The sequence below is a fragment of the Eretmochelys imbricata genome, chromosome 25 (assembly GCF_965152235.1).
Source record: "Eretmochelys imbricata isolate rEreImb1 chromosome 25, rEreImb1.hap1, whole genome shotgun sequence".
NCBI classification, from domain to species: domain Eukaryota; kingdom Metazoa; phylum Chordata; order Testudines; family Cheloniidae; genus Eretmochelys; species Eretmochelys imbricata.
The window spans coordinates 9996291-10011951 of record NC_135596.1 but is presented as its reverse complement, the minus strand read 5'-3'; the positions used below and the strand labels follow the sequence as shown (position 1 = coordinate 10011951).

The following is a 15661-nucleotide window of genomic DNA, read 5'->3' as shown; positions in this document are numbered from 1 at the left end:
GTGCTTCTATGGCACTGATCCAGCTATACCAAGTCCTGGACCTTGGATCATTGCAATTTCAATTCTGACCTGTTGGGGGTGCAAGGACAGAGCTCTTGTCCTGCTCTTAGGAGAGAAGGGGCAGACCACATTCCAATTCACCAACCTCAGCTTCTCATGACCGAGTTACTGGTCAGCTTTCACCAACCACTCTGACTTGGGAGATTTCTTCCCCTTCAGCACAGTAGCTTTTATATAGAAATGAAGAGACTTCAACCTCCTAAAAACTGTAATTCTGAAGTGCTCAACAGCCTTTAATTCATTATGAACCTAGAGGCAGAGAAAAAAAATGCAAAAAAATACATCACATTCTTAATCTAAGAGGAAAAAAAATCAATAATTTTATAGCACATAATCAGACACTTACAAATATATTTCACTGGGGGGTGGGGAAGAAGTGTGCATTTCCTATTTCCTTTTCCATAGTCTGATGCACAGAAACCTTCAACATGGTCATTATAGATAAACTGCACAAGTCATTCCTGAACCAAAAGAGGGCTTTAAGAACAAACAAAACAGGAAAAACCCAGCAACAAAGAAGGGCATTCTACAGTTCCAGATTCACGTTTAAACATAACTCACCATCTGAATATGGGGTCAGGGAAACACACTTTTTTTGTTTTTTGTTTTTACAATATAAATAGTATTTAAAAAAGGTACTACATATGAATACAGTAATGATGCTACTTCAGTCAGGACTTTTTTTTTTTTTTTTTTTTTTTTTTTTAACATGCAGAGGAAATCCGCCCACTGCTCCCAACCCATCCCGCCCTACTTCCCTTCCCCCTCCCCACTTCCAAAACAAAAAAAAAAATCCTCTGCTGTTTAAATTCTCTTTCAATTGTTTTAAATATTTCTCTGTGGCCTGGCAACCATTAAAACATCCATTTTTTCTTTTATACAAGCAAATTATCTTTTAAATCTTGTTCTAGCCAACAGGAGACAGCTACGCAGGAGTAATCGCTATACAGGTGCGGCACAAAATAAAGGAGAGAGACTTCAGCTAGGTTCTAATTTGTCTTCTATCCAAAATGACACAGAACGAGGCTTTTAAGAACAGTCCTTTTTTCCTTTAAAGAAAAAAAAACAAAAAATGTACATTCTTCTTTGATAAATTCAGTCTAATGCTTTTTTGGAGACAGATTCGTTTGGAGAAATTGAAAACTTAAAATAAAGAAGAAAAAAAAACAAGAACAAAACTACCTAAAAGGATTTCACACTGTGTTATAACACACACTTAAAAAAAAAAAAAAATGCAAAAAACACCTCTCAGCAGAGGCAGCAAGAAATGAAGGGAATTCTAATTCCCCCAAGAAAGAACACTTCACTCCATTTCCATTCTCTGACTGGGACAGCTGAATATCCGTCCAGTCTCTTAAGATGCTAATAATTACCGTGTTATCCTGCAAATGCTTCCCATGTTCCCATGAAGATATCTAAACACAGTCACTTAAAAAAATATATATTGACTGTATTACAAGGGGGCTTAAAAAGAGAGAGTATTGTTCCTCCCTGCTCAGAAATTTCTGGGACTCAAGAGAAAGATTGCTGAGGACGCGTTTCCTGGATAGCTTTGTCAACTCACAGGCAAAGACACAAAGGTGGGATTGAATATGTGCTGTATAAGTACCATGTCCCCATCCCCATGCACACACACTGCAGCAGCCTCATCTCCCTGCAGTTCTCCTCCAAGTCTACTTATTTCTCTTCACTTCAAGCCTGATTCAAAGCCCTCTGAAGTCAGTGGGAGTCTCTTTCCACCAACTTTGATTGGCTTTGGATAAGGCCTTTTATGCAACACTGTTCCATAACAGTTCTACAGGAGGAGGTGCTTACACAGAGTTCAGGTGGGAGCCGCCTATTCAGTATTTCAAGATTTGTTTCTGACTTTAACACTCATTTTAATACTCAATGAACTGAGCCCAAACAAATGCAGGCTTTCATCCCGCTTCACCAGGAGCATCTCAAAGGCTCACTCCTTACCTAAGTAAAGGATGTCACAACAATTGAAGGCGTTTGGGGAATTTCTTCTTTAATGGGGGGAGGGGGTAGAAGAGAACATACACACACCTCCAAGGCTTCTGTCATGGAATGATTCACGCAACTGTAAGCTGCACAGCTCAAAACCAAAGAAAAAGAAAAGGAAAAAGTTCCTCTGGGAGCCATGCCTAATAGAGAGCCAGAACAATCCCCTTGCACGCCACTCTCGATAGAAAGGTGGGGGTGGCAGCTCTTAAAGGGGATGGCAGCAACAGAACAATGCCTGCCAGATCGGTGAGGGGAAGAATCAAGTGGCATATCTGAATCGAAAGGCATGCACGCTTGAGGCCACAGAGTCTAAGTGATTGCAAAGATGGGGAAGGAAAAGGCAAGGAAGAGGAGTAGAAGGAGCAAACACTAATGTCCAGCCATTTCCCCACTGGTTGCCCTTTGCTGATGACAGGGCAGAAATGCACACACCCACGGTCTAAATCATCAACTGCAACAACATTCGGGTTATGAGACATTTCTTTCCCCGCTTCCCCAGGTTACAAAGAAAACATTGCTTTAAAAAACAACCCACAATGTCTGCTCTTGTTCTCTCTCCCCACTGCAGTGTTAAATTACATTTCAGTGGTGGGGAGGAAGGAGAAATGATTTTATTTTCTTTTGTTTTAAAGCCACGATCTAGAAAAAATTATTTGTTGAAACTGTTGCTTTCCTATTTTTGTTTGTGTTTTTTTTTCTTAATAATGCTCATTTATAGAAAACGTCACAAAGGTGATTTATATGTACAGAAATCAGGGTTCAAAGGCTGCTTCAGTAGTCAGGGAAATAGCACCTTTTAAAGACAAAAGAGTTTGATGTGGTTTAAAAATCTGAGTCATTTCGTTTTTCATTAATTTTAACCCTTTCCAAACCTTAAAAAAAAAAAGAAAAAGAAAAAGGAGCCAGTCGCAAAGCTCCACTAGTACAAACTCTTCCGAAGTCTTCATGTGAAATGCTGTCTGAAGGGGTTTTGAGCTCCCTATTCTATTGGTCAGCAATGCAGCTGACAGAGTAGAGGTAGCCTGTAGCCAGACAGGATTTTCTTGCAGTCCAAACCGAGAGCCGAAGAAAGGAATTCACAGCAGGCTATTGCACGGGGCTGGCCTTTTGTTCCACAGTTTCCTGGTTATTTTTCCTCAGGGTTGAAAAGGGTTAATTTTTTAATTATTATTATTAATCCTGGTTAAAACATGTTGCTCTGTGGTCCTGGCTGGTACTGCGTCTGCAGCAGGGTCTCCATGAAGGCCAAGTAATCTGGGTTCTGTCCATAGTCCTCGGGATTCCTGGAATTCCCCACTCGGGGGCGCTTGGCGGCTTTTACTTCGTCTCCGGAAAACACTCCTTCCTGAGGGGCCCCAGTGCTGAGGGACTACAGGAGACAGGAAAGTACAATCATTAAAGGGGGAAGATGCACGAGAGAGAAGCACACCTATTTAACAAAACTGCTTGGACAGGAGAAAGTGAACACTGTGTTACATACATGCTAGAGAAACACTGAAGGCTGGAGAGTGCAGGGACTGGCTCTGAGGAACACACTTGGCTTGTATGACCATACGCAAAAGCAACTTCAAGTCTGCTTCATTTCTGTAGCAGGTTCTCTTCCACTCTCTAACTCCAACCCACAAATCCTCTGCCACTGCAACCCTTCTCTGTCTGCTCAGGTTATTCATTCATCATAAAAAGCACCCTGGTAAAGGAAGCTTCTCTCACTTCCTCAGGCATGGGGGGGGGGTGAGTCTGTTTGGGGAAGAGATTGTTGTAAGACGACATGACATAGCTTATACACTGCTTCTCACTCTCAAAGCAGAGAGAAGGTTCTTGGTAAGCGTGGTTACTTCCTGTTGCTTCCTTCCTTTATCCAGCTGCTCTTTATTAGAGTATCTTGTACATCACTCACACAGAACTCTTCCTAAAAATCTCTGGGAACAGGAGGTATGCAGAAATAATTAAGCGTTTCAGCTCAGATGTGAGTTATTCACCTTTCATCAGTGTGCGCACGAAGGGGAGTGGATGTGTGTGTCAGTCACTCTGGAAATGTTACAACGCCTGAAGGTCAGGATCCATCAAAAGTGACACCACCACCCACCCTACCTCAGCACTCAAATTCATCAGCTTTGCTGAAAGGCAGAACTGCAGTCAGATACTAACAAAAATATTGTCTAAAGAAAGACTGACTATCTCTATTCACCTGATAAAAACGAACACAAACAGCTCCTCTGCCCCCAGAATCCACTTGAAAAAAGGACAAAAGTAAATTACACACAGCATAGTTAATCTGTGGAATTCATTGCCACAAGATGCCTGAGACCAGAGGATTCAAAAAAGGATGAGATATCTATATGGATATTGACAAATCTAGAGTTACATTAGAGATGATCAAAGTATTTTATAAGGGACTAAAAAACCCTTCCATATTTCATGGCATAAACTAATGTATAACCAATTGGAGAAGTTTCTTCATAATCCCCACAGGTAGTTTATTCCACATAAATGTCCATTACAGGATTTTTTTATTTTATGTGCAACTTCAAGCCTCTGTTAGTGGCCACAGACAGTGTTAGTGGTCAGACAGACCATGGACTCTGGTGATCACCGGTGGAACTTGGTATGGCAGTTCCTATAATCCTTTTGTCTTTATCATGCAACAGTTGACATCACAGGCGTCTAGAACAAAGCAAGAAGCTGTACGTGCTTCATTGCTCTGGGCATCTGATCTCACGCTCTTGCGGAGGGGATGGCTTCAAAAGTCAAAGCAGCATCAGGTTTGGGGGAAAAAATTCTTGAGCCACAAATTCCAATCTTAGTAATATCAACTCAGTCCCTCCTATTTTCTAGGCCAACTAAATTCAGCCACAGTTAACTGCATGGAACTATGCCAACACTATGGGGTGCGATTCCCCCATTTGTGTACACACACCCACACTAGCTCTCATCTCATCTCCTACGTTGTTTGGCTACGGGCTTTATCCACAGCAGGCAGCCTCCCTACTCTCCACCACTCCCCACAGCGTCCCCACCCAGCAGACGCTGCAGATCAGTGCCTTTCCCCTCCTCCCCCCTGCAGCAATCAGCTGGCTTGCCACGTTTAGGAGGGAAGGGGTAGGAGTGAGGACTCGGTGCGCAGGCTCCCCCTCCCTCCCCTGCCTCCTAGGAGGCGGGGGTATGATCGAGGAAGTAGCCTGCAAAGTAAAGGGGGATAAGGTGGGGGGGAGGGAGAAGAAGAGGCGGGTCAAAGGTGGAGGCTTGGGAGAAGGGATGGAGTGGGTGGGCTGAGGGTTGAGCCCCCCGCCCCGGTGCTTGCAGAGTAGGGGAAGCTGCTGCCACTGCTGCGCAATGGGTGCTTCTCCTAGCCTACACCACCTTCAGCCTCCTTGCCCGCCTCATTGTCTCCAGTGACTTAATAGGATTTAAAGATGTTGTCCCCGATATGAAGACTTGGCCAAGAAAGCAGGTTTTGATGAGGTGGAAGAAGCTGACGTTACGCAACTTCTGCAATCGCACGGAGAAGAGCTAACCAATGAAGATCTGATGCAACAAGAGGTGACGAGAGCAATGGAAGAAGAGGGCCAAGAAGTAGAAGAACCACCAACCCATCGAAATTTGACTGCCAAACATCTTTCTGAAGCTTTCCAAATGATTGAAGCTGGCTTGCAAATCCTGAGTGATGACGATCCTGACAGGGAACACAGCTCCAAAGTGATTAGGGGACTTGGTCATCTAATGACTTGCTATAAAGAAATTTACCAAGAAAAAAAGGGAAAGCAAAACTACAATCTCTAGATGTGTTTGAGTTCAGAAAGTTCAGCAAGAGGAGCAGCCGGACAATCCACCCTCTTCCACTCTCTGACTCCACCACCTCAACCAAGCTTCATACTCAGGAACAATTGTAGTATTAAACTGCTTGTTTAAAATTGTTTAAAACTTATACCTGTATTATATTGTTTGTTTAAAATTGTTTAAAATGTGTATAATGCTTTTTGTCTGGCAAAAAAAAAATTTTCCCTGGAACCTACCCCCCCATTTACATTAATTCTTATGGGGAAATTGGATTCGCTTAACATTGTTTCACTTAAAGTCGCATTTTTCAGGAACAGAACAACCATGTTAGTGAGGAGTTCCTGTAGTTGTGTAGCTGGTAGTGCAAGTATATACACATGAGCAGGGCGCATCACACCACTAGCTCATAGTGTAGACATAGACTATATGTTGGTCTTTAAGAGGAAGCTTAAAGAAGTAGGGGCCTCTGTGTTCCATGGGATTTTTAATGTCTGTTTGGAAGTCTCTTATTCCAGTATCGTTGGCCAACATTTCCAAAACACCACTGGGCTGCAGGACCTGACCATTATCTTCTCACCCTGCAGGTAGCAACGTTTCAGTGGTGGAGTTTGTAACTGGTATCCTCCAGGCAGTGGTGAACTGGAGCCGGTTCACACCGGTTCGCTAGAACCGGTTGTTAAATTTAGAAGCCCTTTTAGAACCGGTTGTTCCGCGAGGGACAACCGGTTCTAAAAGGGCTTCTAAATTTAACCGGCCAAAAGTGGCGCCTTTAGAGCCGACTCCATGGGTGCTCCAGGGCTAGAGCACCCAAGGGGAAAATTTGGTGGGTGCAGAGCACCCACCAGCAGCTCCCTGCCCCACCCCAGGCCCCAGTTCACCTCCACTCCGCTTCCTCCCCTGAACGCGCCGCCCCGCTCTGCTTCTCCGCCCCCAGCTTCCCATGAATCAGCTGTTCGCACAGGAAGCCAGGGCGGGCTGAGAAGCAGGCCGCGGCTTCCCGCTCAGCCCAGGGAGGCAGAGGTGAGCTGGGGTGGGGGGGGAGTGAGAAGGGCTACCCGTGCCGCAGCAGGTAACCTGGGGGGGCGCGCGCAGAGGAACCTCTCCCTGCCCCAACTCACCTCCGCCTCCCTGGGCCTGAGCAGGAAGCCGCCGCCTGCTTCTCAGCCCTCCCAGGCTTCCCGCCGAACAGCTGATTCGCAAGAAGCCGGGGGGGCGGGGGGGGAGAGCATAGAAGCAGAGCGGAGTGTTCAGGGGCGGAGGCGGAGCAGAGGTGAGGTGAGCAGGGGCCAGGCAAGGGGCGGGGAGCTGCTGGTGGGTGCTCTGCGCCTAAGATTCCACTTTTAATGTGATCAGCGGGGGAGCATACGCTCCCCCTGCTCCCCCCCAGCTACGCTCCCCTGCCCCTAGGAGCCAGAGGGACCTGCCAGATGCTTCCTGGGAGCTGACCCAGGTAAGCACCTCTGGGACTCCCCACCTTGCCCCCCGGCAGATGCCTCTGGCTCTTACGGTTGGGGTGGGCACCCACTATGGGTGGCCCACGAGACCCTCCTGCCCGGTTCTGGGGGCAGTCAGGGAACAGGGGTGGATGGGGTGGGGGGGGTGTCAAGGAACATGGGGGGGTTGAATGGGGCAGGAGTCCCGGGCGGCAAGGGTGGGCAACGACCCCCTCGTGGGGTGATGAGGGAACCCGTTGTTAAGATTTTGGCAGCTCATCACTGCCTCCAGGACGAAAGGCACTTTACTGAATACATGCTCTCTTAACTAGGGAACACAGAAATCAGGTCTTGACAAGCCGGAATTGTTTAAAACCTTTTCAAATGTCTTCATTAGTCTTTTTACAATCTTCCACATATTCTGTGAGTGAATTAGGGTCTTATAGTTCTAGACGGCAGAGGGAGCTTTTTAGGTCACTTTCAAAGAGCCTTTAAAAGAAAATCTAATGAGCACATGTGAGAAGCTGCTCCCCATGTTTTCTCCTGCGGATTTGATACCCACCAGGCGAGATTTCACTCTCTTAGGAAGCTCCTCCTCCAATGTGTAAATATCACCACGTTTTACCATCAGCTGGGAGCCATCTTCAAACTCCACCTGCAGAGAGCATAGTAGTAATCAGATGACTGGCTTCTCCATTTACACCTAACAAGTCTCTCCTCACCTCCTTTTATCAGCCTAAAAAGTCCCCCAGATTCTCCGATGGACACAGAAAAAACAGTGGGAACCACGAAGAAAACACCCACCCCCTGCTGTAACGTTGGTATTACACTCTCATTAATAAGTCCTTCTTCCTTCTTAAATTAAGATTTTCTTCGAACAAGTCAAAATACATTTGTGTTTTAACAAGGAACAATAATCAGGCAGGTGTAAAAAATCGTGGTGGTAATTCCTCATTCCAAACCTCTCTGAGCACTGATTACATCCAATGAAGTGAGCCGTAGCTCACGAAAGCTTATGCTCAAATAAATTTGTTAGTCTCTAAGGTGCCACAAGTCCTCCTTTTCTTTTTGCGGATATAGACTTACACGGCTGCTACTCTGAAACCGATCATGAATTATGTAACAGGAGATGTTACAGGGATGTTTATTCATGAAAATGAGCACATGAAATTTTAAACCATAAAATAAATATTCTCAGAGCCTCTTGCTTGCTTTGCTGAAGACTTACAGTAGCATCCTGGATAATGCAGAAAACAAACAATACGGTTTAAGAGAAAGGTAGGGTCTGATTTAAATTGAGGAAATTCAGGGGGACAAAAAAAAATCTATGGGCAGGTCTACATTACTGCTTATGTTGATATAACTTATGTTGCTCAGGGGTGTGAAAAAGCCTTCCCCCTGCCCACTCCAAGTGATGCAAGTTACACCGACCTAAGCGCCAGTGTGGACAGTGCTATGTTGGCAGGAGACGCTCTCCCGCAGACATAGGTACTGTCTCTCACCGAGATAGAGCAATTAGGCCGAGAGGAGAGCTCTCTCCAGTCGGCACAGAGCATCTTCACCAGACACACTACAGCAGCACAGCTGCACTGGTGCAGCTGGACTGACGTAGCACTTCTAGTGTAGACCAGCCCTATGTTTGAACTTGCCCCTCTTGTTGCACCCAGATATTGTGGTTCATCAGCTATGCAAGGTCAACACCACTTACTGTAGTCTCTTAACTAAGAGCTATACATCAGCTGTAACAACTAGGCACAAGGGAATACGTTATGGGTAGTTTAAGTCTCCATTCTGAATACACACACAAATGAGGTTTAAAGACAAACCACTAGAGTTAAATTTTCAAAAGATATGCACCTAACCTGAATGTGCAAAACATGGAACAAGTAACTTCATGAGTTGCAAAATGTACAAATGCCCATGTGCCTGCATATTTTGTTCTCATTGAGTACTGGTAACATAGATGCTTCTTTACATATTAGCTTTTAATGCTATTTTAAATCAATATGTGAATTTCCTATATTGTAACTAAATCAGAAAGAAAACAGAACAGATTTTCAATGGAACCGTACAAAAGTTAAAATTTACGTTAAAAATCAGACTGTCTTTTCTTTGGAGCATCATGCCAAAGAGATCTTTAGGATACAAGTCTGTGGATTATGATGCTCTTCTGTTTGCATGTCAAGACCTTAGGCTATTTTTGTGAAAAAAAGACTAAACGGTATAATAAGTGCCTCTTAGACAAGTTTCCTGGGAAATTTCTCCCACCATACTTTTCAAGATTACTTAGGAATGCGAATCTACACGGCACAAAATAGTTTGTAAGTTTCATTGTGTGTGTTTGGTTAAACGGAGGTGCGCAGGGCGCACTTGAAACCTCCCAGAATCCTGGTAATTTTGAAACTTCTTGTGGCCCATTTAACCTAGATGTAGTCAAATGACAGTGTTGAATTTTGTGGAACTTCATGTTGAAATGCTGACTCTTCTTCAGATTTCTGACTGCTGGCCTCCTGTAAACAGAAATCCCACATGTGGTACAAAACACACGAAAACACTGCTTCAGCACTCAGACTTGTGGGCTACAAAATTGGCTGCTTCTGTTCTCTGCTAGAAAAGGTAGTTGGTGACATGAATGACAGGACTGGAGGCTTCTAATTATTCACAGAATAGGTAAAGGAGATATAGCAGCAGGACATTGTTCCCACATACTGCTCTGCCATGTACCTTCCCATGACTCTCCAGGGCAGCGAGTGTCAAGTCTCCAAGCCCATTCTATTCCTGATCTCCACTTTTATTGCCAAGAGGGTTTTAATGACCTAAATACCTGTTTGTTAGGAAGCAGAGCTTTGTCATAAAGCTCATTTCACACAGGCCATTGAACAGCCAACAGACAGCGGCAATATCAAGTCACTTTTGACCTGGGTCACATGATGTCCCAGTAACCCATTAACAATCCCAAATCATCCAGTCCCCAACAGGTATCCCCCCAATGGATCTGAAAGGCCCCTCTTCAGCAAGTTCTCTGTGTTTAGGTAACTCGTCTCTCTCAAATGACTCATCATAAGCAAAAGCTCTGCCAGAAACACTTGTAAAAGGGGCAAGGGAAGACTTAGATTTCCAATCAAAGCATCTTCCAGAGATCAGGTCCTCTTTAGATCAATGATTTTTCTTTTTTTATCATAAACTATTTATCTTTGAGAGAGAAAATTTACTCTGTGCCAGAAATTCTATATTACATTTAACAAATCCTTTAAGCATTCACTAACCACTCCCGCTTTTCTCTACAGTTGCTTATCCACTGCACAGCTACATATACCAACTCAAGCATCCTTTTTCATCACAGAGAAAGGGTGTAAATGAAAAGAACCCATTGTGAATTTCTAAGAGCAGGACTGCGTAGATAGAGAGGCATACGTGTGTGTACATGCATCCAAAATCTGCCACTGAAGACACTTTTCCTGATTCTCTTCATTAGGAGCATTACAGTTCCTATAAGAATACAGGAAATATTAACTCTGGAGGTCACATTACGTCTTCACAAATACAACAAGCCTTCTGTATCTGTGAGGAATAAAGCTTGTGTAACACACAGGTGCTGTGGTGGAATTTTTAGACCCCTCCCTATTTACCTGATAAATCTGACTGATCTGGGCTGCAATAAACTTGGCCTTATAGATGATTCCATCAGTCCACTGCAGCTGAACCAACTCGCCTTCTGGAGGGGGTCCCATCTGAATGCAGTCTCTGCTCTAAAGACAGAAGAAAGTCAGGAAAAAAACAGACAAATAAAATTTGGGAACAAGTTGACCATCTTTGTCATAGTGACCAACCATGGAAGATACCACAATTACATGATGCTTTAACATAAGAACCCAGGAGGCTACCGCAACATAAGCAAATTTGCATCTGTTCAAAATCTCACTAAGCATAGGCAGGTTACAACCCATTGCTCAAGTACTGAACCAAATTGTCTGCACCAGCTGCCGGTGATAATACTTTGCAATTCTGTAGAACTCATCCAAGGCACTCAAAGCAGCTCAGACCATCCTGTGATGTATTACCCTCATTTTACAAGCACAGGGGAAGAGGTGTTAATTGACCTGCCCACAGTATTACATGGGAGGTCAGTGGCAAAACTGGGAATAGAACCCACGAAACTTGACTCTTAGTACCCTGCTCCAGTTCTTCAATACATTCCCCGCCCACTCTAATCTATTTACAATATTAAAACAAACTTACACATTGTCCTGTATTTACCCAAAACAGGACTTGGGAGGGAAAAAATGAGACTTTAAAAATGTAATTAGTGTGCAAGAGAGAACAAACTATGTTCTCTTACATCAGCGACCAACACTGGCAGCAGCTGTTGGTCAAGGAACAAAAGATTGGAAACCAAGTGATAATCAGTAAAGCCATATATAAGGAGATGCATGAAGATCACTTTATCCATCAGCTATGCGGCTAGCAATTTTTTAACCTATCATAAAAAGATTTCTCAGGGTATGCTTTGTTGTTCCTTCCCACAAAGTAGGCAAGGATTCAGCATTGCATCATATAGATCAGGGGTGACCAAACTGCAGCTCGCGAGCTGCATGCAGCTCTTTTACACTTAAAGTGCGGCTCGTAGAGCTCATCACCCTCTCCCCTCATTCTCTGCCCACCAGACTCAGGGAGAGGGGAGCTCGGGGCTTCAGCCCCGCGAGGCATGCCTGCAGGGGCTTGGGCCTTCAGCCCCGCGAGGCATGCCTGCAGGGGCTTGGGCCTTCAGCCCCGACAGGCATGCCTGCAGGGGCTTGGGCCTTCAGCCCCGACAGGCGTCTCCTGAAGATTATTGTACGTGGCTTGGAGGGTCAGTAAGTTTGTCCACTCCTGCTATAGATTCTACCTGCAGTTACAGAGGAATCTAAAGAGCTTCTTACAGTAATGCTTTCCGGGTAAACGTTGTCACTGTAAGAGCCATCGTCAAAGTTCACTTCATAGAAGGTTTGCGTTGTCATGCCAATTACTTTACACCTGTAGTAGAGTCCATTGCGGTTCTTCGTAATCACAGTCTGCCCCAGCGATACCTCCCTCCGAAACTGGATCTATGGAACAGAGGAAAGGGACCAATCAGGGATCAAGAGAGACATGAGAGAAACAGTACATAGGAGGGATTTTAAATAGAAGACACTTACATTGTGGTTGGCTGCTTTATGTTTGAAGCAAGTGATGGACACAACATATGGCCAATCATCCGGCTCCATGGGTACCCCAGCGGCATGTGCACAGGTCACATGGAAGGACGTGGAGCAGTGCTCGTAGGAGCATTGAATGCAGGCACCAGACACCTTCTTCATCCGCTTCCGGCAGTACACACATTTCTGAAGTGAAACACAGGTTCACGTTATGCAATGGAGACAAAGTCAGCAGCAGCTTTTAATCAACATATTTGAGGCTGGAGGCCAGAGTTAGACATCCAGTTACCAGACATGGTACAAAACTCCTTGTTATCAACAGTTACACTGAAGTAGAGCTCAGAGGTCCCAACCAGGATCGAGGATGTCTCATGCAGCGCACAATAGAGACGGGGTAGTCAAATTCCTTTCAATCTGCCTGCTCAACCATTTGCACTCATCTAGAACCCATCCTGAGCCAAAACACACACATCCTAAATATAGCAGACACACAGAACTATTGTTCCCCTGAACAGCAACAAGGTGACATCATTTTAATCTTTCAAACAGCTATCAATGACACCATTGACTAATATGTGTCTGATGGATTAAGTCCTCACAAAAACAATTTGGGACAATGTTCTCTGGAGTGTACTGTATCATCATTACCTACAAGCATTATTATACATCCACTCTCCAGAGATTTTTAAATGTACCCATTTTAATTCACATTGTAGCTGAAACTTGGGAAACAAGTTGCTAGAATAGACAATTTTCCATCTCTGGACAAAACAACACAACACAGAACAACAGTTTAACATCTTATTTTTAAGTAGGCCCTTTTTATTATTACACATATACACACGGAATACATGACTTGCATCTATGTGGGATTATCTGAAGTTATAACTCACTCACTGCTTTGCCACTCTTGGGTAAATAAAACATTCACAGTACACCATGTATTTTGAATAAGCCACAGATGTTACAAAAAAGGTTTTAAAATGCTTTAAAGTCCCAACCGCCTCCCCCCCATTTGGACAGTTTCTTGTATTCATCTGTGTAAAGCTAGCTGCCTTGGTTACTAGGAGTCCAACTATGCAGGGCTTAGAGAGAAAGGAAAGCAAATAATAAATGTAAAGTCTTGTCTACATATGGAGTTACTCCAAAAGAGATATTCAGGAATAACTCTTGTGTATGGACACTCTTATTCCAGAATCAATGTGTCATGTTCGCTTAATCCTCTTTGAAAGAAGATTAAACTAAACTGGAACAAGGCTTTCCAATTCTGGAATGAGAATATTATGCATTGGCTATGGAGCCAGCAAGACTTTTTTAACTTACTATTCATTATTCTTACCATGCCAGAATAAGGGCGTCCACAGATGAAATTACTCTAGAATAGCTATTGCATTTTGAATTCACACCTTACCTTAATCTAAACTAACTTTCAAGTGTAGACAAGCTTTAAGACACCTTTGAAATGAATCTGAAATAGCCTTTCTAAACAAACATGTCCTTGTTTTAAAAGTCCAGTATCTCATGGTACTGCAGAATTGGCATTCAGCACTGGGTACCACTGGGAAGCTGAGAATCGCCCCTCACTCCAATGGTATCAAACTCCCATTTCCAGCCCTGCAGGAATGCGGAATATTAAATTTTAGACTGGGATTTCCAACAGAGCCTCAGGGAGTTCAGAATTCACTGACTTTCATGGGGAATTGAGCTCCTAACTCTTATATGCTCATTTGGAAATCCCAGCCTTAATCCATAAAACATTTATGTCTAGAAAAGCTGTCACTGATTGGGATAACTTGAGAAAGAGGAAATTCCACATTTTGTGGAGGGAGGTTGCCCTTTAAAATGAATGCAACGGTTTCAAACTACTCATATGAATAGAATCCTGGGGAGATGGATTCTTGGACAAGTGATCAGGACACAGGTATGGGATAAATATTTATCACATGGAAATCATCTCCTCATATATTGTGGGTGGGAATAGGGATAGGAGGTAATTTTTTAGTCACCTGAAAATTGGTACTATGCTCCCGAAGAAAACACTGTATTGGGCCTCCTCCTCTCCTCATCTAAACATTAGTATCCCGTCTCTCCACTGGAAGTGAGACCCTTCCTCCCTCTGCAGCTCCTGCCATCAAGCATAGCCTTCCTTCCCCACTCCCTTCCTTGCATCAACTGTACTAGGTGCTGTAACAAAGACTGTCCCTGCCCCAAAGAGGGACAGATATTTCCCTCTCCCCACCCTTTCTCTTAGACTCCATTGGGCACACATGCGGCCCTGCGGGTAATTTTTGTTTTTACTGCTGCCTTGTGCCAGGCCGCGTTACCATGAGCTTGCCCCTGAACCTGAAGCCCTTCCTGAACGGGTTGACAGGGAAGCTGGTGATGGTGAAGCTGAAGTAGGGAATGGAGTACAAGGGCTACCTGGTGTCTATCGACAGCTACATGAACATGCAGCTTGCAAACACAGAATTCATAAATGGTATATTGTCAGAACACCTTTGTGAAGTTTTGATAAGATGTAACACTGTCCTGTACATCAGAGAAGAAGAAGAAGAAGAAGATGGAGAAATGAGAGAATAAGTTTGTATATTTCTGGAAAATAAAGATCAGTTTTTCACAAAACAAACAAGCAAGCAAAGAGAGGAAATCACTCTGCCTCATACGTTCCCGCCACTCCCAATCATGCCCAGATACACCAGTAACACTCCTGTATGTGGACGCAATAAGTCAAGTTCATTTCTCTTGTAAGTATCAAAATCAGTGGAGAGAGATGAATTTGGTCCTGTGCTTTCACTCTGAATTCCTAGCTTTTGTTAGTCAAAGTCAAGCCCTTCGCATTGCCTGAATGTAGTTTTTAGTATTTAATAAGCTATGCCCTTATCGCTCCGTAAGCCATGTTCAAAAGGTAGATAAGCACCACAGCAAAGTGCACAGCAGGAATACAGCACTGAGAGCAAGTCAATAGCAATGAGATCTCATTATTAAACTGTCAATACCTAATTCTCTCTCTAGCAGGGACAAGCGCTGATATACGAAGTGCTCAATACAGCCTCTCAAGGGAGTATTAACCCTTGAGTACAGAGAGTCTGATTTTATTGCTGTAAAGCCTGCTTCCAAGCCTGAGGGATTAACATGAATCTAATGGCATCCCAGTGGCAGAGACACTCTGTTGTGCAGAAGAGCCAGACCAAAAGGAATGATTAGACAGAT

General features: G+C 44.1%; 1 protein-coding gene and 1 pseudogene across 1 annotated transcript in view; one reads left to right on the top strand and one right to left on the bottom strand.

The window, feature by feature from the left end:
• Positions 1-264: 264 nt before the first annotated feature.
• Positions 265-15661, bottom strand: part of KDM4B (lysine demethylase 4B) — a 176618-nt gene continuing 161221 nt past the window's right edge. Inside the window, exons 19-23 of the mRNA XM_077841948.1 lie at positions 12452-12637; positions 12197-12361; positions 10907-11026; positions 7840-7932; positions 265-3436 (exon numbers count right to left, since the gene is read on the bottom strand). Coding sequence (XP_077698074.1) covers positions 3251-3436; positions 7840-7932; positions 10907-11026; positions 12197-12361; positions 12452-12637 — 750 coding nt within the window. The 3' untranslated portion in view covers positions 265-3250. The remainder of the gene's footprint in view (positions 3437-7839; positions 7933-10906; positions 11027-12196; positions 12362-12451; positions 12638-15661) is intronic.
• LOC144280313 (small nuclear ribonucleoprotein F pseudogene) lies at positions 14777-15031 on the top strand (annotated as a pseudogene).